The following is a 23,690-nucleotide window of genomic DNA, read 5'->3' as shown; positions in this document are numbered from 1 at the left end:
TATTAATCAGCGGCAGGTGTTCTCGTCACAGCTGGTTAACTCGTGCTGATGTGAAAGGCTGTCAAGCCTCATTGTCTGCCATTGGCTGCCGCAGCCTGTGGTGTGCATTCTTGCCACATCACACAGTTCAGGTGCCACAGACACAAACAGGCCACCTGGGTGCTTGTGTGGTGCAGAGGACTCGCTACCCGAACCTCTTTATCCAGTTTTCTGATGGTGTTAACGATTGACTGCCTGCTGAACAGATTTGGAGGAACAGTTTTGTTTTGTGTGTATGTACAGTACTGTATGTGCATCTATCACCCACCTCAATCAGCATTGTGCTCCACAGCTTTGAATCTGTGGACATGATAAACAGTCTTTAGGGCTGTACTTACTAGGTACAACTCGAGTTAAATAACATTACCATGCTAACATGCTTACAATCGCAATGCTAACTTACGACTTACGACAAAAAACAGGCTAGACCCTCCGACAGCCATGTAAACACTCACTGTCTGCACCTGATTGGACGAACGCCACTTGTGGGCCATGTGCTCTGGGATTTCCAACCGACCCAACATTTCTCTTATATTAATAAAGGTAGTTCAGATAAATGTGTTCCTGAAGATGTTTTAGGAGAGAAATATGCTATGCAGTTGCATAATCTTTCTTTATTTTAACTTCACAATGTTAAGTTTGTATAGTTTTTCAGTAACACGTCACACTGGATGCCACTGATTTGCATGAAGAAGCCAGATTTCAACTTTATGCAAATAAAGAGTGGGCAACGCGATGCCCCATCTCTCGAAACTCTGAAAACAGTTGATCCTGTGGACTCAGTGTTACATGCTAGCATTTGGTAATTAGCACCAAACACAAAGTACAGCTTGGACATAGATTTGTCAGATATTAGGCTATGAACCTTGTACTAATTACATTTTTGAGCTGAAGATACCACCAGAGTCATTGCAATTCATCCAAAGGGGGGCATGGATGTCTCTACCAAACTGACAAATAACAACAGTTGTTGGTACATTTCTCAAAACCAAAGGTCAACCCTGTGCTAGTGGAAAAGTGGATGGCGTAACTCAGTTGGATTCATCCTCTGGGCAACATAAATGTACAAAATGAAACAGTAATCTGTCTAATTGTTGTTGGGAAATGTCAGTCTGTACCAAAGTGGTGGACCAACCCAACCAATATAAGCTTTTCAAACGATAAGCCGCTATCATAACTAAAAATATGAACATGATAAATAGGGTAATGGTCCAACTCAGCTCAAGTGTGTAAACAGCTCTGTGCAAAAGAAGATATCAGAACTTTTAATGAACGCATTTTATCACAAAACATGGATTTTTAGCTCTGTATATTCACCACTTAACAACAGCAGTGTGAGTTCCAGCTCCCTTCAGCTGGCAGCACTTGCCACATCGTTTTGTTTTCCCAAACATTTTACTTTCAAAAATATTTAGCACTCAGACGCTGCAGTGGCCTGTCGGAGGTTCTGAAATTTTGGCAGGTTGTTTCGCTTTGTGTGTTTCCGTCTGTTTAGCTCCATCACAATGTGTAGAAGAGGGGAGTGTTGTACAGAAATCAGAGCGACAACACTGTCATTGTGAGTTTGCATGCATGACAGTACCTGGCAGCAATTGTAAAGCCTTTCTATCGCTGCTGTTAGTTTTGTTTTTTCACTACAGCACTTGCTTGTCGCTGTCATACTGTTAAAAACAAATACTGCAGAAGCTGCACTTACCAATGAGGACCGTTTCTTTTAGTCGACACAGCTGACGTCAATCCCTCAGTTTGAGAAATTGGACAATGAGTCAGGGCAACCTGAAATAGATTGTGTTGGAATCTTGTGCATATCAAGCACAAACACCCACTACTGCATTTTCTGAATCACAGGCAATTTGCCTTTTTATACAACAGTGTGCCCCAGTTAACTGGTTCTGGGACTCCTGCTACTCATTCCCTTAAACCTACATATTTGCAGTTTATTTGACTCTCTGTTACAAAGCCCCTGAAATACAGTCTTCAGCCATCCAGTTTTGGAGCTGATGCAGCGTGCAGACATCATTGGCTGAGTGAAGCATAAGCCTCCATAGAAGCAGCGTTCCCTCAGATGTATTTGAATAAGACATGATGCCAGTTTATTTTTGTAACATCCCCCACCCCAGACTGTTGGCAAGCAATGGAGTTGTGACTAAACCTCTTCCAGTTTCCGCATTAGGAATAAAAAAAAAAAAGAAAAATACTGAGTCTGTGTCTGTGCAGTTGAGATTGGAGTCAATGAGGTAAAATGATTTATCAATATACAGTATTAACCATTTCACACATGGGCAGAAACAGCAGCATTGTAAAGCTTGCAGTGTTACATATCACCAGCCCCCGGGGGAGGGATTCCTCTCGTGAATCTGATATGGTGTGCATCCAAATTAGAGTTCATTACTTTATACTGACACACTTTTCCTCGTTTGCATTTTCAGCCCGGGCTCTTTGATGTTAAATAATGAATAGACGTCACACAGCCACACTGCTCGTGAAGGTGTATGTAGCCAAGAATCTCTGTAAGGCATTTGACTCTTCGGCCCTGTCCAAACCGCTATGTTTAAACCTGGCTGTCTGTCCTTGAATGTCTCACGCGCGCGGGGGGGGTACTGCACATGAAGACACACACTGTTAGAGAACAAAGAGAGACGCATTCACAATCCCGCTTCTCTTATTCACTGAAATGTCCTTATTTTGCAGGCCCGGTGTTGCCTGTCTGCGTGAGTAGACACGGCGGAGGAAGAGGAAAAGGAAAATGGTTGGCTGAGGCGTCATGGAGGATGTCACCGCTACGTAGCTCGTCCAGTGTGCAGTGTGGTCTTCCCAACTGCGCATCACCAGTGGTGCCATGATCCAGTTCTAACTGTGGGTGAGCATCCGAAGCCTTTTTTCGATTCATATTAATCACACACAAGCGATGAGATTGAATGCAAAGTATGTCACCTCTGCCGCTCAGGGTGAGGAAGTAGTGTGGGATCATGGGAGTTGTTGTTTTCATAATTAAACAACCACAGCGACTCAGGCAGAAAGGTTTAAGGAACAGGCAATGTATTAAAGTTTTATTCAAATCATGTTCAGTCACGTTTGTTGACTTCCTTGACTCTCACTCTGACTCCTTCCCAGAAGCCATAGCGACAGGCCACATGAAACACAGCGTTACCTTGACTGCATTAAGATTTCTCTGGGTTTGAACATTGTTAGAAATATTTGGGAATATATGAGTACACAACTCAAGATAATATACAACATGGACTAGTCGTTTGAAGGCATTTTAATGCAGAAATGTCACATAATTATAACTTTAAAGGGGCATTCCACTGATTTTACACATCAAGGTCAGTTGACAGGTCACAAGGAGAACTGCTCAACCTGTGGCATCAGTTTTGATGTTTTCTGTGGCTCTGGAGGAGCTTTGTCAAGTCACAGTGATGTCATTAGGGTTATCACAGCGTTGGATCACATTGAGCTGCACTTGGGACTGAGAGTCAGGATATCTGCCTCTGCTGCTTCGATTTTAACTGTTGTAATTTGAATCTGTCTCTAGTGAGTCCTTCAAATTTATTGAAGTGGAGTGTTCCTATAAAAAAAGTCTATAATACAGTCAGTATTTGGCTTTTTGGATAAAAAGAGAATATTTCTGGAGAAAATTCTATTTTTTCTTCCATTAAAAAATATCATTTTCCATGCACCATTTTAAATCAAACAGAGACAGATACGTCCCAGTACTCAGGGCATATTCACAAGGTCACTAAATCCATTTCACATATAATATAAGCAATAGCAGTGATATCAGATGGGTAGATATTAGGCCTTAGTGGGAGTTTGTTCTCAGTGAGTGCTTTCCAGGTGGCGTGGTGAATTTTGTTTTTCCCCTGGAAAATTACTGTATTCATGATTGATAGAGTAGACATGGGTTTTTATATATTTATATGCTGTAAAAGGATTTTTTGCGTTCCCAGTGTTTGTAAACGTGTAAAATAATTGTGTGATGAAAAGGTCTAAAAGGCTTATTTCTCTTTTACACGGTCAAACCTTGTCATTTCAAAAAGCGCGCGGATTACTTTTATTCATGTGGAGCTGGAAGACTGGGTATCCGTCTGTTCCCCGTGTCTCCCTTGAAAAGCACGGCTCAAAGGGATGCATTTACTGTGTTTATCAGTGAAATTCCCATACCATTCATTCAAGGGGGATAATGTCATTATCTGTATCACTTATTGTACTTCTACATAAGCATTCGGAGCCATGCGCAGTAATATATTCCACAGAGGACTCTGCTGTAAGTCACCTCTCCACTGAAGTAGAAAAAAATTGCAGCTTTGTTCGTGTCAGAACTGTCCTCACTTAAGCTGTTGTCACCTGATAGCATGGCTGCTAATGGTATATTTATTCACAGAACTCAATAAACATAATTGGCATGTACTATTATGTTAAGCCTCAGTGTACCGCCACCTTCCCCAGCAGTGGGAGCAGGATCACTGTGGGGAATGTGGTGACTTATTTCCTCATGTGTAAAGCTGGAATGAATACGGTAAACACCTGTGCTCGCATTATGTCTGCTTTCCTCCTTTGTTTAATTGAGCAGATCAGTTATTAACTGCATTTTTTCGGCCAGATGTCTATTAAGGAGGAGGAGAGACAGACCCTGGGAGAGATGGGGAGGCCTGTCATCTTTAAATTCAATGCAAATGAGCTGCGTGGTGATGAAGTGTCGTATGGAGAAGGAGAAATCCTGAAAAATAATGATGCAATCCAAAGCAAATTACACCAAATTCTTAATTTGTGAAACATAATAGTGTTTGCTGAGACTGTGTCAGAGGTTATGATTCAATTTGATATTAATTTTCAAGGTTGAAAGATGCAATCTGAATTTACTTTATATGATGCATAAGGTGTTCTGTGTTTTCTTTTTAATATCACACAATGTAGAATCAAAACTGAACAATCTTCATTTCATTTGTCCTTTTCACAACAACTGACATGAACCGATGAAGTGTCTAAATGCACAGGCCCATGTCCTAAAATTTATATTTAACCATAAATACTGGAACGTTTGTTCGACCTAAAAACACAATGCATCAACATTTTAACTTTGTAAATTAAAGCCAGAATGAGTAGTATTTGTTGATTGCTGTTTGTAATCACATATTTAAAGTTGCCCCTTCCTACCTGACTCAATGACAACAGGAGCACCCGCCCCTTCTTTAGAGTCACGACCTCACACCTGCAGTGTTATTGGCATGGGGGCTACATACCCCCTGTCCAAAGGTGAACGCCAGAGACATCCCAAACACAGCAAAATAAGAAAACTGTAAGAAAATACAGGGCAGGGTCTCTACTGATACAGACCAAACCACCAAACACTTCATGATCAAGGGGGACTATCTTGGTATAAGCCTATACATTGTTTTTAGGAGAGTCCTTCTCATTCTGCCTTTAAAATGTACATTTAATGAGCTGCTTAAAGAGATCCCCCCTACTGTAAGATCAAATTGTGAGAAATTATAAATAAATTACATTTCATTTCAATTAATTCCCAGTTAATGTCTTTAATGCTGTAATTATAGAGAAAGAAAGCTGAACCAAGTGATCTGCACTCTGCACATTTGCCAAACAGTCAACCCGCAGTATGGTGACATCGTTTCCTGCCATTTGGCCGGTGAATAGTTGCAGAACTGGGCATGAAGTCACTGCCCCGTCCTCGGTGATGGCAGCGATGAGCTCATCGGGCTGGCAGAGGGCACAAGCTCCTGCTCCACGGCCTCCTCCAGTGGCTCTGACCTTCCTTTCACTGGCTGTGACACAGCTATAGTTACAGTTTTATTTCACAACCTTTATTCTTTGGACTTCTTACAGATTTCCGCGTAGGTTAAACAACAATCACCTGCTCCATCATGTCACTCTTAATATCTTTTGGTGAGGCTTTAATGGCGTTGTGTCTGCTGCATAATAATATTTTATTTTAACAGCTTTAATAGAAGGTACACACCTTCTTTGTCACCTTTTAACTTTCCCCAATGACACCCCCTCATGAATATTAGTGTCCTCTGTGCCTGTATGGTGTCTCTGAGGCAGTTAATGATAATTAAGGTCCTGTGAATGTGCCTCCCCATGCCTAAGTAATTGAGATTTGCTTCAGTCTGGTGGAGGCTATTTGTCTAAATGTTTGTTATGTTATGAGATTTCTTGAATTTTCTTAAGGTTTTTAAAGTGACTTGAAATTATGTGTGTTCTAAGATGCAGAATGATAACACATCCATGTTTTGTCCTTCAGGTAATGCCGAGCCAAATAACCAATCCTGGAGATGCCGAAGAGAAGAGATATTCTTGCCATCGTGTTGATAGTGTTACCCTGGACTCTGCTCATCACTGTTTGGCACCAAAGCGCTATCGCTCCACTCCTCGCCATCCGCAAGGGTACGCAATGCACCACACTCCACTGGCAATATCAAACCTGAAGTGGGTCCTCGAACCCAACACTTCACTTCAGGCATAGACAACAGGCCGTTCATTTAGAGGCACTCAGTAATCATGACCATCGGCTTCATCAGAGCTCAATAACACTTGGCCGAGTCATTGTAAACCTCATCTGGGTACATTGTGTACGTGCATGTTGAAGATTTAGAAGTCACAAATACACTTGCAGACATCTACAAGTTGTTTTTTTTTATTATGAGATATTCAGTCTGTCAGAATGAAATGTTCAGCGTTTTACAATCTGCATTCCTTTTCCTCATGTTGATAATTACTTGCTCAGTACGGTATGTTACGAAACAATGTCCTTTCACAGGCTATCCACTCACATGCCATGGCCCGTCAATCCACGTTTTCTACTTGGCGTGACACTCAAACCACACACAGCATGTAGCATGTCAATCATTCGTTTCCCCATTTACGTTTAAACCCTTCCCCAGTTTCACTCAGTGGAAATTCATTTCTTTAAAATAATTACTTCCTGCTTGTTTGGCTTCACAGAATATCTTGCATCCATGTGTAATATCACATTTGCACACCAGTCTGAGTCATAAAGTCATTAATACACATACTCATGAGCCTCCCCATCATCCCCCCAGAGACCACGAACCAACAGTCTTAAATGCCAAGTATGCTGAAGAGTAAACAAACCCAAATTAGAGTGACAGCAAATCAATAGCGCTCTTTGCCCTCTTCTTATAATGTCATGAATACATATACAGGGGTTAACAAACAAAACAGGTTTACACAAATGAGCCAAGGCGGTCTGGAGTCAACACAAGCTGCAAATTAGATTAAAGGTCCCATGTTATGCTCATTTTCAGGTTCATAGTTTTATTACTACTGCTGGAAAATGTTTACATGCTTTCACGTTGGAAAAACACATTATTTTTCTCATACTGTCCATTGATCCAGCACCTCTATTTACCCTCTGTTTGAGCTCTTCGTTTTAGTGCCTGTCTCTTTAAGGCTCCTCTCCTGTAAAGCTCAGTCTGCTCTGATTGGTCAGCTCTCACAGGCCTGAGCAGGCACCGCCCACTGTGTTTTCTGTGCGGGGGGATGTGGCTGAGGGCAGTGACAGTATAGTTGTGACATCACAGCCTTACAGAAGCCCTGACTGCTTGTTTAAGGATTCAGTTTCTGAATACAGGCTGTAAACATTTCTCCGTGTATTGAGCATTTTGCTACTTACACAGTATTAAACAGCACCTACACCTGCTTTAGACATTGGGGAATCTGACTTTCTACAATATGGGACCTTTAAAAACTTGTGTCAACAATTATATGCATACAGTCATTTAAATATCTTCGAAAATACAGTGAAGAATTATAAAGAATTGTTTTTTTTCAGTGCTATTTGACCCAGCTTTACACACAGGCTTCCCTTTGTGTGCTGCTCTTAAAAGAGAAGCTCACGGTTTATTTGGCGGCTCGCTCGCTGGCAGCCTCTGTTGAACATCTGGCCATCAGCAGATTGTGGTAATCCAGGTGCTGCAGAAAAATCCTCCTTATGTTGAAGGTGGAATGGAGCTCGCACAGAACAGTGACAAAGATTGCCATTAGCTGTGGCACAATGAAAAGAAAGGAACGTTAATGGTCCTATAATCATGTTCTATCCATCACGGCCAAAACTACTGAGCCAAAATATCACAGCCCCTGGAGTCAAGTCAGTATGTGTCAGCTGGCTGATAAACCAGACGTTGAATCTCAGCAGAACATTCATGGTTTGAAAGACTTCATCTTTTAAAATGAAATAGACAACATTCACTGCCACTAGATATCACACCAGAGCCTCAGCATCTCAGATCAAAACAAATGTCTGCAATGTTTGCTCAATAAAGTTGGAAGAAAAGAACGTGGCTTCTGAGCACACACTGCTCACAAAAAACTAGGCAATGCTGATCAAATATGAAAGAAAATATTCTGTTACTGCATAGCTTTTTTCTTGCCTAGCTAAAAAAAAAGTTTCTTACCAGGCTGCCACATTGAAAATGGACGCAGGAAGGACAGGGTAAACCTCATATGCACTAGCCTGGATCCTCACATGCATTGACATATGCGTTCACATGATCTAACGTGAATGCACGGCCATCCCAGCTACCAAGAGAAGCACAGATCACAACACACACTGACAGAGTGTGATATCCTTCTCTGTTCAGGATGCCATAACTCCAGCTTTGTCTTTCAATAGCAAACAGTTGCTTGCTGCTAAATCTCACATATTTAACCTTTAAGAACAGCTTGACAAAATCACACCTAATATAAGCTTTGTGTCCTTCACCCCTGTTTTAAACAACAACATCTTAAAAAGCCTAAATCTCTCAAGACCCTCATACTGTACGTCATCAGTTGACGTTGATGGCGTTTACGTCATGACCGGACATTTCCAACATGGCGTCTTCCACTGCGGTGATGTCTCTTGTGCTTGTCTGTGTCAATCCTGGTATGATCACAAAGCCACTTGCCATTTATCTGATTGGGATAGAAAAGCATGGATGCTCGCGATTCAGTCACAACTTCACGCAATCAATCAAGTCATCAAATGAAAAAGAACATGGGCTGTTTACATTAACGGCGCTTTATAGGCTTACACTAGCAACCTGTACTACAGTTAAATTTCAGCCGTTGTATGCCATCAAAGGGGGGCATGCAACATTGAAATAGGTAAAAAATGTGGGACTGTCACACACAAATCAGCAATAATAATGTAATGTTAGCGAGCTAGCTACTTAGCCTCAGAGACATCAGCAAACTGGTCACGATTGTTTCATGCTCATTTTGAAGAAAAGGACCAAAATACACTGAAACAACAGAGACTTCTCATAACCCTCAGTTTGAAGTGTGCATCTGAAAAACCTCTGTTTTGAGGGCCACAAAGCCCTAACACTTCACCCTACCCCTTTATCCCATCAGGCCCTACCGCAGAGGGGTGGTAGGGGCAAGGGTTGTATTTGGGTTGGGCTTAATATAGTTTTCTACTTTTTAAAGTGTATTTTGTGTTACCTGAATTCTCCAGACTCCATAAACCAGTGTGCATTAAAGTGTAGTTACTACCAATACATACATTTATGTTTGAATAGAGCAGAATACCAAAATATCTTGGTAGGGGAGTTTTGGCCTGTTTTCGATCTTGTTCAGTTCATGCTCACAAACAAAATCGAGGGCCAACAAGTTGCTACTTGATATGAGTACAACTCAAACTGCATGACCCAGCTCATACACACAGCAGTTCTTCTCATGTTTATGGATCTCTTGGATAAAACATATTTATAAAACATTTACACGTGAACATTAAGACTTCCTGATTTCAGCTAAAGCAAAGCAACACAGCCGTAGTAAGCAAGGGAAATGGAGGGGGCAAGCAGAGCATGAGAGAGTCTGTGCTGGAGTCAGGACATGAATAGAGGGCATGTCTTCTGGATCCACATACCCACATTTTTCTTTCTTTATAAAGAAAAGCCCAAAGGCAACGCTGGGGGACTAGACAGACTCATCTCTCCCCTCCTTTTCCTTGCGCTGTCTCTCTGTCCATCAGCTGTGTTATCCTCTCACGGTGCCTGCTTTCACTTTTTGCAGCCTGTCACCACCTAGTAAAAGAGATCTTTATCATTCCAGAGAGGCTTGCAGTCCGCCACCACCGGCTCTCAGGTACACTTTACCCCCATTGGGTTTAAGTCACCTGAGGCAAATATACAAAGGGCAGCCCAAGGTTGCACTAATGCCTTACATGTCTTCTTATCCCCAAATCTGCAGATGATGGTGTTGAGGGCAAGAGGGAGGCAGGTGGCCAGGCACAGGACTCCAAGGAATACTGTGCCTCAGATAAGGACATTGTGGAGGTGGTGAGGACAGAGTATGTGTACACGCGACCTCCACCCTGGTCCGATGTGCTGCCCACCATCCACATCATCACCCCAACATATAGTCGGCCGGTGCAGAAGGCGGAGCTCACCCGGCTTGCAAACACCTTCCTCCACGTTCCCAACCTGCACTGGATCCTGGTGGAGGACTCGCAACGGAGGACGCCTCTTGTCACGCGGCTCCTCCGAGAAACAGGGCTGAACTACACCCACCTCAATGTAGAGACACCCAGGAACTATAAGCTGCGGGGTGACACTCGCGACCCCAGAATCCCCAGGGGGACCATGCAAAGGAATCTGGCACTGCGGTGGCTGAGGGAGACCTTCAACGCCAACAGCAGCCAAGCTGGAATCGTCTACTTTGCTGATGATGACAACACGTACAGCCTGGAGCTGTTTGAGGAGGTCAGTGCTGGTGTATTTAATGCATTTTTACGAAGTCTCATGAATTGGATAGAAAATGGCGAGCAAGAAAATGCACAATGAGAGCATTGTTTGATCTTTAAAGAATGTAAATGCTATGTTTCCTCAAACTAACAATTGCTAGCATGTACTTGTAGCTGAATTAGCGGGAGCATGCCTATGTTCCCACATTTCTAAGATTTTTTTCAAAATTGGGCCCTATGTTCCTAACCCTAACCCTAACCTAATTTTGAAAATGTCCTAGAAATGTTGGAACATAGGGCTGTGGGAACATAGGGCCTAATTTTCAGTGGACTGGGATCCTTAGAAGGAAGTCTGCATTTCCCCTGCAGGGACTGGAGTCTAAATTAAGTTCCAGGACGTTATTTTACACCCCAAAAGTCCCTGCTATGAACACAGTATTTTGGAGGACAGGACAGGACAGGAGCTGAACATTTCTGATTGATACTTGCCGTATTTTATTTCAGACGCCATTTTTAAAAATCTGCAACCGCAAACCAATTTTGTTTTTTATTATCTACAGTTTGACACATCAAAAAATGACAAATGATGTCGTCTGTCATCAGTGGACTAATTTGCCTGGTCTTCACAGATCTTTAAAGGTGTCACTGAAGTCAACAACAGACTGAAGGGACATTTTAATTAATTGGAAACTAGGGACTACTACAGGGGCTGTAGCGCTCTTATAGATTCTAGTGTTGTTACATTTACGAAAATAAGTTCTGCCCAGATTCTTACCATGACCCAATAACCCAATTTCTAAAGTATCTCCAACTTAAAGCATAAACTTACTAAAGCATTTGTGATCTTACCCCAAAGCCTCACCTGTCAGGTACCCAAACAGGAAGTTTGTACTCACCATTCTCAAGCTCGGTCCACCATTAAAAAGCCTCCCTGCCGATGATTGCTGATGTCCACTTGAGTTTCAGTGAAACCAACCATGTGCAGAGTGCACAGTGGGTAATTCAGGAAGCATAGAAGAGACAGGCAAGCCAATTCTCCTGTTTTGAAAGTTCAAAAGCTCAGCAGCCACTCGGCCAACAGAGGAGTGACTGGAGTTGATCAGGAGAGCCAAGATCAGAGCCAGTAAAATAAGGCTCACTGCACTTTAAAAATGTGCTTTAGAAAGGACTGAGCTGCAAAATGTTATATTGTTTGTTTGAATTCTTTTTGTGCATGCCTTGAATGTTATTGCCACTGATATTCTGTAGTGTACAGTATATTCCCATTGCAGTTGTATTGGATTGGGAAAAAAATACATCTGCAGAAATATAAATGTCTACTTCTTCTTACTTCTTGTGGATCCGTCCCTATAGCTTTAGTTTATATATAAAGTATATATTATACAGTGCTTCCCAGAGCCTATACTGCAGGCTGTACGTTATGTACTGTAAGAGGGAGGTAGAACCATAAATTTCCAGTTACTTGAAGCATTTTTTTAAGCACTTAACAAGCACAGTCGGGATGTGGAGCTAGTGTAGAGAAGTTTGGGCATGTAATCAGTACATCTCAAGCCATCCATCTTGACATCAGTTGAATTACCTGAGCGGACACGGTCTAGGTCCTCTGAGTATTAGCCTCAAGTCTTGTTAGTAGTGCAGACGGGGCCCGTAGTAAATGGAGCGTCGGGTATTGACGGGGCCTGTCATTACCTTTCTCTGGGAATCAGCCGAAGTGCTCCGTCTCCCTCAGAGGCCCTCCATCACCTCCAACAGGCCTATTTATGGGCAGGAGTAACGGCCCTGAGGGGCGAGAGAGGGAGAGGTGCAGGGGGAGAGACGGAGACAGAAAAAGAATGAGAGAGAAAGAGAAAGTGACAGCCAGATAGACAAAAAGCAGAGAGTTGACAGCAACTACAGTAGAGTTTGCTGACACCATAGTAAAAATTCAGTAGTTTGCTGACACCATAGTAAATATTCAGAGAGTCACAACAGCTTGAAAACAGAGAGGCGTTTAAGTGACTGCTCCAGTGCAGAGACAAGGTTGAAAGCGTGCTGCTCCATTTGTTTAAAAAAAAGCCACTTTCTCTTGATTATTTTTGTGAACTAATTCTTTGGTGTTGACCAATTAGAAAACATTTTCAAATCTAATTGTAAAAAAGAAAAGAAAACTTGCATGCTACATGCTGATGAGCTGTCGGCCTATCATGAAAGTAAGATGTTAAAATGATGATATATCCTCCATATAATAACAGTTTCTATTATTTTTTTAAGGTTTACAATAGAAGTTAAGTTTAATTAACGTTATGTAATAACAGACTAACAAGTGTGTGATGTCACTGTGGTGTAAAATCAGGGTCAGTTCCACAGAAAGTTAATGCTGCACTAATTTGTCGTGGCAAAATGTTGACACATCCTGACAGAGAGGGCACACAGATCACAAATCTTGACTGGAATTGTTGTAATTGAACCTCCATCATATCTGCTGCTAGAGAATTCGGTGCCATAGATTGCTATTAGTGTCAGTATGAATACAATCTCAGTCTTTCAGTGGCATAAAAGAAAATAAATAAAAGAAAACCATCACACACAAGTACACCACCCTGTAAAGAACTGCACGCATTATTGAGGCATGAAGTTATTTACTAGCATATCCAACACACACTTCTAAATTTCAGCCTTTATGAATAATTGTCAACAATTTAAATCCAACAGACCATCAAGAATGTCATACTTCCAAAATCAACATCGGGATTGATAAGTCCATGGCCCACAATAGAGGGAGCAAATTTAAAAACCCTAACACATTTATTTTTTAACGTACTCCCCTCCTACATTTACATACACACTTATTCCAGCAGTCGTGGAGCATGTGGATCCCTTCTTTGTAGAAGAAGAGATGTTGGACCTCCAGAAGGTGCTCCACAGCAGTGATAGCGTCATCGTCACTGTTAAAATGCGACCACTGAGCTCCTTCTTCATCTTGGGGAAGACGAGGTAGTAGTCTGAGAGTGTCAAATCAGGTGAATGGGGCTGGTGTGTTCAAATCCGTATTCCTGGATGGCAGCCATCGCCCCTGTGGACTTGTGGGGCTTGTCCATTTTCTCAGACAGTACTGACTTGCAATATTAAATTATTAAAAACAGAAAAACCACAGAAGTTATTAACCTCAAAGCTTTCTGCATGATGACTCAAATAGCTGGACTGCAGATGCATGGAACGAGAGCTGTATAACTCATCTCCTTCTACCTTTATAGGCCATGAGCTTATTAACCCCGCTTTGCATTTACACTCAGTTACTACCATTACTTTGAAAATCTCAACCTCACCTTTAAGAACTGCACTTTTTTATTGCTTGGACAAAGACTTAAATCCAAAAGTTCCTCCATTGGCAACGAAGCACAACAGTTCTGTTTTCTTTCATCTGCTCTGGATCCTTAAGGACTGATTAATGTACCTGGATGCCTGCCTCGTTTTCTCTGTTAGAATCTGGGATTTATTTTCTTTGTATCGCTTCTCCGGCTATTCTGAGACATGGCCACTTTGTCTCTGAAGTCCTCTCTGAGTGGAGCAGGAGCTTAAATGCACAAGTAGGCTTTTGATTAGAAACTGAAGCAACAGTGAACAAAAAACTCTGTTCAAACATATGTCACCTTCACCGGAAAGAGGAACTTTGTTGCGTTTTCATTTGCTCGGGAGCCAGCAGAAGAGTGATTTGTGTTGTTTTGCCCTGGCTGATATTCCCAGGCCAGAGGCAGCAGGCGGAACACTCATTCTCACATTTTCAGAATAGATGGGAAAATGACAGGCCCCTTAACATCGTCTGCAGAGCGCCTGACTTATGCTTCCTTTTGATTTAAGTTGTCTTAAATATAAGACGGAAGCGGGCAGGTGACCATGGCTGGACTCAGTTGTGGCCATAGATGGAATTTGCGGGTTGTCAGGGGGGGCATTGAAAACAATTTCTTGTATTTATAAGTGATCTGATAAAATGTAAAATGTCAAACTCCGTCTATGTTTGTGGCCAAAAAACCTGACCTGACAACCTTTAGGGAAAATACTCTGTGGAGCCCCTTAACTTCCAAAAGCAGACTTTGTGATCAGGTGTGAGGAAACAGTATGAAAAAACCAGCATTGCTAACGAAGCACATGTAGGACGTAACGGCCACAAAGGAACAGGAGATCCTGTGTGTAAAATTAATGGAGCTGAATCTCCTGCATAGAAGTACTCAATCTCTCTTCCACCATTAACACCCAGAGCTCATTAAGACCGAAACATCCTGCCAAACGTTATCTGGGTGCCTGGCACAGTCGTCGTCCCTAAAGCTCAAATCCACAGATTCCCATAAGCTCCCAGCTCGCCTTGTGCTGTTTACACCATGCTACTCTGCGATCCCCCTGGACTGACCACACAGCAGCCCATCAGATCACACAGCAGCTCATCTCTAAACACATGCGTGCGTTAACAAATACATATGTGCAAACAAGCGTGCGTATAGAAAAGACATTTTTCACACACGCTCTTATATGCACTTGATACTGTTCAGTGCTGACAGGCACCAGCATCATTATTTCTGCTCCACTGACTTTGATTAAATGACTGCCTTTTCCAAACCTTCCTTTACCCTCATTGTAGAAACGTAGCTTTTATGACTGCAGCACCAAGACTCACTAAGAGGCAGACAAAGAAAAGGGCGGCAAGATCCTTTGATGCTGGAAGATTAAAGAAGAAAAAAAATGGAGGCTGGCGGTGCTCTACCTTGAAAAAATTCTCCTCAGCCAACCGGCAACTAGAGCCACTTGCTCTAATGGCTTGGCTCCTTCAAAGCCTCTTGGCTCCGTCCACTTTAAAGATGGTTGTGTCTAATTATCTCATCGTAGGGCAGCTGTTAAACAATGTGTGTGATCTGCTTTCATCTAACAGCGTGTCAGCTGCACAGGCACAATGGCTTGGTCAATATTCACTGTCTTTCAGAATGAATAATAGCCGCGGCTCTAAAAACCCTCCGTCCAAGCTCTGCTGTAACGCTGGCAGCTGATGCTCAAACACCGTGTCTCACTGTCATGTACGCTTTTTCAGATGACTAATTTGCTCTCTTCCCTCCTCCATTTCTTTTTTCTCGACTCTTCTCTTGGCAGATGAGATCGACTCGGAAAGTTTCAGTGTGGCCTGTGGCCTTCGTGGGCGGCTTGCGATACGAGTCCCCCAAGGTCAATGCCGCTGGAAAGGTCTACGGCTGGAAGACGGTGTTCGACCCCCATCGGCCCTTTGCCATCGACATGGCAGGCTTCGCCATCAACCTGAGGCTCATCCTCTTCAAGCCACAGGCGTATTTTAAGCTTCGCGGGGTGAAGGGAGGCTACCAGGAGAGTAGTTTGCTCCGAGAACTTGTCACACTCAACGACCTGGAGCCTAAAGCAGCCAATTGCACTAAGGTAATTTCCTTTTTTTAAATGTTAACTGCTGTTAAGCAGCTTAACTTGTGCAGATTTCCTAAACAGTTTGTGTGGATTGGTTTGGAAGGAATCAAACCTGATGTAGCCAGAGGGGGACAAGGTATTCAGATGTTTTACTTGAGAAAAAGTCCTGCTTTTAAAACACTTTATACTTACCATCATTAATAAATGGAAAATTAAAGTTAATTAAACTTTAGTTAATAGTTATTTCACTGTTAAAAAACAGTGAAATGCTTTATACACCATTTATTAATCAATTGTAAAGATTTATAAACATCAGATGCAATTTTTTAATGGACATCCAAATAATGTTAATTGATTAAGTACAGAGAAATTATTAACCATTTACAAAGTAATGTAAAAATCTGTTGCAACTTCACAATAAAAATTGCTTGATTACATTGAAATAACTATTAAATGAAGTCAAATTAACGACACATTTATCATTTATTACTGATGGTTATTATAAAGTGTTGTATCAAAAGTAAAAGTACACATTCTGCAGTACAATAGATTATCATATGTGACATTACTAGATCTTTAATACTGATGAATTTAACTACTCTTCATAGGGAAGTAGTCCAGTCGTTCCCAGGGATCAAGCCCCTCTGAAAGGTCATAAGGTTGTGAGATGATTAACGAGGCAGGGGAGAGGAAAAAACAGTCCTGATACACAACTCTGTACTATTCTACTACAATTCTCTCATCTTCTATTTTTTGTGAAATATTGGATGTTACATTTCATAATTTATTTTGATCAAATCATCTGAGACCCATCGAGTTTTGAGGGGAAATGCCTCTTTAGTGGAACTAATAGATATCTGAAACATAACAACGACCCCTGACTGCACAGTGTTCACAAGCCAGACAGACTGGGAGCAACATGTTTAATTGACACAATGCAGGAGTGAAAAGCACAATATTTTTACATTGAAATGCAGTGCAGTAGAGGTATAAAGCAGCAGAAAATGCAAGTACTACTTGGCTGTAGATAACTAATAACATATCCTGCATACCCAGTGACATTACCTTGAACAGGTCTTGTTAAATACGTCATGTTTTGAAGTGCCAAACCATCTGGGTAAATTATATTTTACTGAAAATTCAGATTCAGAAGCAAGTAAGTGGAAAGAAACCACCATCCCTTTTTTCACTGGGTTGAAATCAGGCTCTAGACTGAATGTCACCCACGGCAGCAGACAGAATTATTATGTTTTCATAAGTTATATAACAGCAAACTTTGTAGCTTTATGCGACTGACACCGTTGCGAGCACACTGCATGATGATGCAAGATACAGTACACTACTCTTACCCCCAAAACATGAAGGCGTGTGAAACTGTGACTTCCTGTAAACAAATGAATCAAAGACAGCAGGAGCTCAAACTCTGAACAGTTGTGCACAGTATATCTCCCAGAGACATTACAACATAAATCATGAAAGGAATAGTTGGATATTTTGGGATATGCTCTTGTTTGCCTTCTTGCCGGGAGTTATATACATTTTAGAGGTGCAGGTAGAAAGATTTTCTCACCTTTGGACGGAACTGATAACAGTTTTTGTGCTACATTAGGCTCAGCTAACAGACTTCTGGTGGCTTTATATGAGTGGTGTATTGATCTTCTCATCTAACCCTCGGCAAGAAAAAAAATGTGCATTTCCCGTACTATTTCTTTAAGAGACACAGCCCATTTTCCTTAAACTTATTTTAAATGTTCTTGCAACCTCACATAATTTTTCTTAGCAGCAAATGGGCTTCTTTTCCTCGATTGCCAGGGTGTATTGTATGTTTTTGATGCCGAAAACTTTCTTGTGAGATTACTTGTTTGCAGATTTTCTAACGGTCAGCATGTAAATTAGTGTAAATATGTTGCAGAAACTTGTATATCATTGATTATATTTCTGCACTGCCCACGTGCCCTCTTGCACACATACACACATTTGTGTAAGAGGCTTGAGGGTAGCAACAGCAACGCTCTTCTCCATGCCAACTCCACTGTTCCTTCTGACGGCCCTTGGTCTGGGTCACATCACTAAGCTTCTCTCTGGGCAAAGAGGAGTCAGCCAGAGGGCTTTAGCTAGCCAGTATCCACACCGCAATCACCGCTACACACTCACTCACACACACACACACACAAAGAGAGAAAGAGCCAGAGAGAGGGGGAAAGGAAGGGATCGAGATACTTTCAGCCAGCTTTTCCTCCTGCTCTCCCCCAGCCATTCAGAGGGGTAAATGAAAAGAGGGGATTCAGGGAACGGCTGAGAGAGCGGAATTGGACTTGGGGAGGTGGGGGTGACGGGGCGGTAGGGACATCACACTGATTACAGATGAGCGCGGGGACAGAGAGAAGGGCAGCGGGGAAAGAGGAAGAAAAAAAATCGGAAAGCCGTGCGTGGGCATCTCGCTTCCTTATAATCTACCACTTCAGATGTGAGCGTGACTATTAACCTCCCCCTACACCTGAGCAAAGTGGGAGTGGGCTCCTGGCACATCTCAAACACGCCCCATGCATAATTCATGGCCGCTGCCATGGCGAGATGAAAGGAAGGAAGGTTCCAACACAGGAGAGCGGGGAAAATGAGCTCGACACTCACTTTTTTCCCCCCCCCTTCCCCTGTTCGCCTTGCCATCCTTTTCCTGGATGTTTGGCTGCTCTCTGGGGCCGAATGAACCCAGTCTGAAGGCTCGACAGCACAATAGCATACCCTGTGCAGAGAACTGTAGTGCTACCTTGTACATACTGTATCGAAAAGGTTTTTAGTCGGCTTTCATTGAAAGGTGGCCATTTTCCAATGATCGGGAGAAGAAAGGACAAGCTGTGTGGGCCCTGCCATGTTTGCAAGATACACTCGTGTGGTCCATCTTCACTTCTTTCTAATGCACTCAAGTAGCCCTTTACACATGGTCTTGATGGAAGTATAACTGGTATTGACTGTTTTGAAAGAACATGAGGCAGAGTAGGAGCTGAAAGGGGAGTGAATGGGTGCATTAGGGGAACAGCATGTTACTTATGTTGCTCTTGTTTTTGTTTTCCCCCACCAGATACTCGTTTGGCACACGAGAACGGAGAAACCTGTCCTTGTAAACGAGGGGAAAAAAGGATTCACAGACCCCAATGTGGAGATCTGACCGTTTCCCCTCAGACCACGGTAAATAAAAATTATTTTTGACATTTCGAAATACCTCCTATTACAGATCCGTCCAGATTTTGCCTTCAGAGGGTGAAACCGAAATGTCACGATCATTTCCACCTGGTTTCAGTTGGACTACACAAAGAGCAGGTGTTTTAATGTTTCCTAAGACATTGTATAATAGTTTTTTAATATGATTTCTATTAAGGCACAATTGAAGCAGCTGTTTTCCATTATTAAATGCCACCAATGAAATAAACAGGTTCAATTAACTTCAATTAAGGCTTAGCCCTCTCTCTCAGCATATCTTAATCCTTTCTCTTGCAGGTGATTGGACCTGCGGAGGAAGGAAACGGCCGAGTCTCTTGATAAGTGCAGCCAGCGCTCATGTCTTAATCATCAGGAAAAAAAAGGAAACGGGGAGCCTTTGAAAGGGGATTTAATCCTCTTGACTGAGTCTGACATTTTTAAAATATGGACTAAAGCAGTACAAATGTATCATATTAAAGCACAGATAAGTAAGAGGCGGCCGTTGTTTGGTCAGAAGTGAGGAGGCGACGACATAAAGGACGCCTCGCAGGGTCAGTTTGTGGACAGATGTGACCTGCACCTTCACGGCCCGCTGAGGACAACCTGACAACTAAGAGACAGCACAATATAAAAAGCATACAGCCAGCGGATTCAACCAAACATGCAGGTTAAAGAACATCCTTCACCTCAAGAAAAAAAAAAGAAAGAAAGAAAAAAATAACGTCTGGATCTGCACATGGTTCAAGAGGGAAATTCCTCATGGATTTAAGGACATCATCAGCCTGGATACAAACATGACTCCAAGGACAAATATGTCTCATGTGGATTTTTCCTTTGAGCAAACACAAACACAGAAAAAGGGAAGGAATGTTCTTTTGATAACTATGAAATGTTTGCTTTAATTTAATTTAATTGGTTTGGGTGTTTTACATGCACTTGACTTGCTAGTTCAATTCTACTGACTCTCTTACCTGCATTTACTCTTGGGTTATCATTGTTCATTTTATAGTGTCATTACAACTCATGCATTTAAGCCCCACCCCCGTACACTTGAGGAGAGACTGCTGTTTGACATGTACCCCGTGTTGCGCTCGAGGAACATCAAATTCCTAACACTCTTTTTAGCACTTAAAAAAAAGAAAATACACAACTGATGTTCCTTTGTGGCAACATGTGTAAATAGTAATTCAACACGAGAACAATCAGAGGTGACAAATTTTGACAAAAGCATTGTAATTACTGTATTTATAGTTTAAAGAACAAGTCTCTTCTCTTTACCCCCCTCGGTGAAGTCCTCACAATGACACACGTTCAGACAAGGCACAGGTTCAGTTCACAGAAAGAGTAATAGCACATCACCGACGTCATTTGGTAACAGAAACTCCACTTTCATGACATAACGAGACGGGAGCGTCACGAGTGCTGACCTAATTGCCACTTGAAGCTCTCACATAGGTGTCATTTTTGGCATTGCGGGGAAACAGTGTGTCATTTTAGTGAGTTATTATGATTTCCCCTCGTCTATGCACGCTCATGTACACAAGCCGCCGGCTAACAAAGGTCAGCTCAAGTGCAAATACAAAAAAAAAGAGGAGCAGGATGAAACAGCATCAAAGCCTCAGAATTTGTGTTTTACTGGGCTTGTCAGTCCCTCTCCTCTCTGAAAAAGAAGAGAAAACACACTTCACCGTCATTTAAAGGAGACAGACTTCCCCAAAACATACATTTAGACGCTCAGGCTACATCTGCTGACTTTTAATACAAACTCACCTTCAAACAGCTGCTATAAGTTATGAATAATAAATTAAAGATAATTTATGCACGGCCCCGAATATTTTGTTTTTTAACAAACAACTTTGGCTTCCACCTAAGAAATGAGATGCTACTCTGAATTGACAGCAGGCTAAAGAAAAGCACAACAAAAATAAGACTTATTTTTGCTAATGATCGGGTGGCAACGTCGACACACCACTGATGTTGGGTTCCTTTTTGTATCAGTATCCATCCGTTGTACATTTACTGGATCAGTCGCGGCACCTCTAACGATAGACATCACTAGCTATGACGCCGTACGGCTAAACACTGTAACAAAGTTATTCTACACCTCATATAATAGAATCTCTCCTCGACTTGATAAATCATCCGTCTGGTGCAATACACAGTGGCGGTTCTTATCTAATACTGCCCGGCAGAAGTAGCTGGAGATAATTCAGACTGAGCCTCTGTCTGTACTGTTGCCAGATTATCTGCGTGCACCCCCTCTTCAACATCCAAAATACACTGCTGCAGTATGAAAACTTACAAAGACGTGACAGCCTCTCGGGCTCATCAGTCGAAGAAAGCGCGTTATTACATATTTCACTTGGAATAAGATAAGATACACATTCAGACAATAGCTGTTTTGTATCTCTCATCAAACGGGCTGTTTTCATTGACTGCATGATATTACACTGCACAGGGATCGGCCATGGAGATCATAGACGATCTTTGGATTTGTTCTATTCTTCAACTTGCCTCCCATTATTTATTAAAAATCAAATTTAATATATTTATTTATGTATTTATTTCAAGTGTGGATGTGCAATTGAATCACATTTTGCCCTCAAATCTGTATTTTCCAACTGCTCTCGAAAAAAAAAGCATGCACACATACAGTATAATGTACACATGGATTGTCATATAGATCAGTAAGACTTTAGTGCTACCAACAGGCAGACACACACACACACACCATCCTCTTTATAGCATCGCTGTTTAGTCTACCTGTGTGTCATTATCAGCTTTTAATCTAAACGAAAGAATCCAGCTGAAATGTTTTTAGCGCTGAAACAAATTAAGAGTTGTATTCCAAAATGGAAAAATGCCAGTGTGTAAAAAACTAAATTTGAGCATCATCGTTTAAAAAAAGCATCTTAACTTGTTTTCATTTTGTGCTGACAAGTTTTTCCTGAAAATGTTGTATAACTTGCGGTGTGTCCTGAAGCAGCGGAACAATTCAAAGGGCTTCACCTCGAAAGAAACGTTGTTACAACTTTGCCTGACATCTGATTTGAAATTTTCCGACGGATGACGTATTAAGCAATACCTAATACTCAGAAATAATTAGTCTACTAGCACCAACCTACATCAACTATAGCAGTACAGATTATTCAGTATTTAATGTCAATTAACGAGCATTACCCTCTGAGGGCTTCTCGAAGGCACAATACACTTTACACATAAGTCCTACCTTTTCCTCATCTCCACTGTCATCTTCCAGCCTCATGTGATTCACATTTTATGCATGTGACTCTTAAGGTTGTTTATTTGCCACAGCAGTTCTGTCTCAGAGAAAGATGTTAGTTGAATCAAGAGAAATAAATAACTGAGAAGAACCTCAACCGTGTCCGTTCACTGTGTGTCGTTGTTGTTGTTGAATATGTATGCAGTTTAAAGGTATATTATGCGGGACCATCCAAAGTTGCCTGCTCTTCCTACCGGGCTCAAGGAGAGCAGCAGAGAGAGAGAGAGAAAGTAAAGGAAATGAAGAGAGGGGGTGCGTTAGAGAGCAAGGCAGAGAATCAGAGAAATTGTTTTCAAGGTGGTTATGTTCTAAAGAAAAATTTAGTTTTATTAAGTCCACACCTCTACACAATCTTGCGAATCCTGTCAGATTTCTGTGAATGCAGCTGACGCACATGCCTCATTCTGTCCAATATTCGCCTCTCTGCGTGAGAGTGTGTAGCTCGGCCCCGCCCTCAGTCAAACAGACCCACAGCTCTTTAAACATCCATGACAGGCTGAGCGGGTTAGGGTTTCAAAAAGAAGTTCGACTCGGATATTGCTACCTTACCATCATTCAGTCTAATGTAATCAGCGTAAAGCTTTGTAGTTTATGTGAAAGGTCATTGAAAATCCATTTACATCAATATTAAACATTTTCATTTGAAGTGTCGACAATATTCCATAGCTTCTTTTTACACTTTATAAAAACTTTACACTTTCTATCTAAGAATTACTTTGTGTTGTGAAAACTCAGAAGTTTTCCTAAATCACTAAGCAACCATTTTGATACATAACCAGGCTGAGATTGAATCTATGTTTGGTCAAAATACACTGCTTGGTTTTCAAATGTGATGGCAGAGTTTCACTGTGGCATCAGTCTTTAAAGAAAGTAATTGTGATGGTCTCCAGGCTGTGCTACCACACAACAGACGACTTTTTGAAAAAATATCTCCAAACAGTGTGTGATCTTGAGCTCTCTGCAGGAGCTCACAGCCCATCATAAAGAAGTTACATTTGAAAAGCAACCAGTGTTATATCAAACAGGCTCTTAGTGCAGGATAAATAAAGCAGTTCAAAAGCATCC

The 23,690-nt window shown here is 41.8% G+C and overlaps 1 protein-coding gene across 1 annotated transcript; it reads left to right on the top strand.

Moving 5' to 3' along the window:
* The first annotated feature begins 6,332 nt into the window (after positions 1-6,332).
* On the top strand, positions 6,333-19,310 carry LOC141015139 (galactosylgalactosylxylosylprotein 3-beta-glucuronosyltransferase 1). The gene is made up of 4 exons (XM_073489077.1): positions 6,333-6,444; positions 10,255-10,766; positions 15,863-16,159; positions 19,224-19,310. Exons 1-4 carry the CDS (start codon positions 6,333-6,335, stop codon positions 19,308-19,310), a joined length of 1,008 nt encoding a protein of 335 aa, XP_073345178.1.
* The last annotated feature ends 4,380 nt before the right edge of the window (positions 19,311-23,690 follow it).

This window comes from Pagrus major, chromosome 2, assembly GCF_040436345.1.
Source record: "Pagrus major chromosome 2, Pma_NU_1.0".
NCBI lineage: Eukaryota > Metazoa > Chordata > Actinopteri > Spariformes > Sparidae > Pagrus > Pagrus major.
The sequence above is the reverse complement of the archived record's forward strand: the minus strand, read 5'-3'. Positions and strand labels throughout refer to the sequence as shown.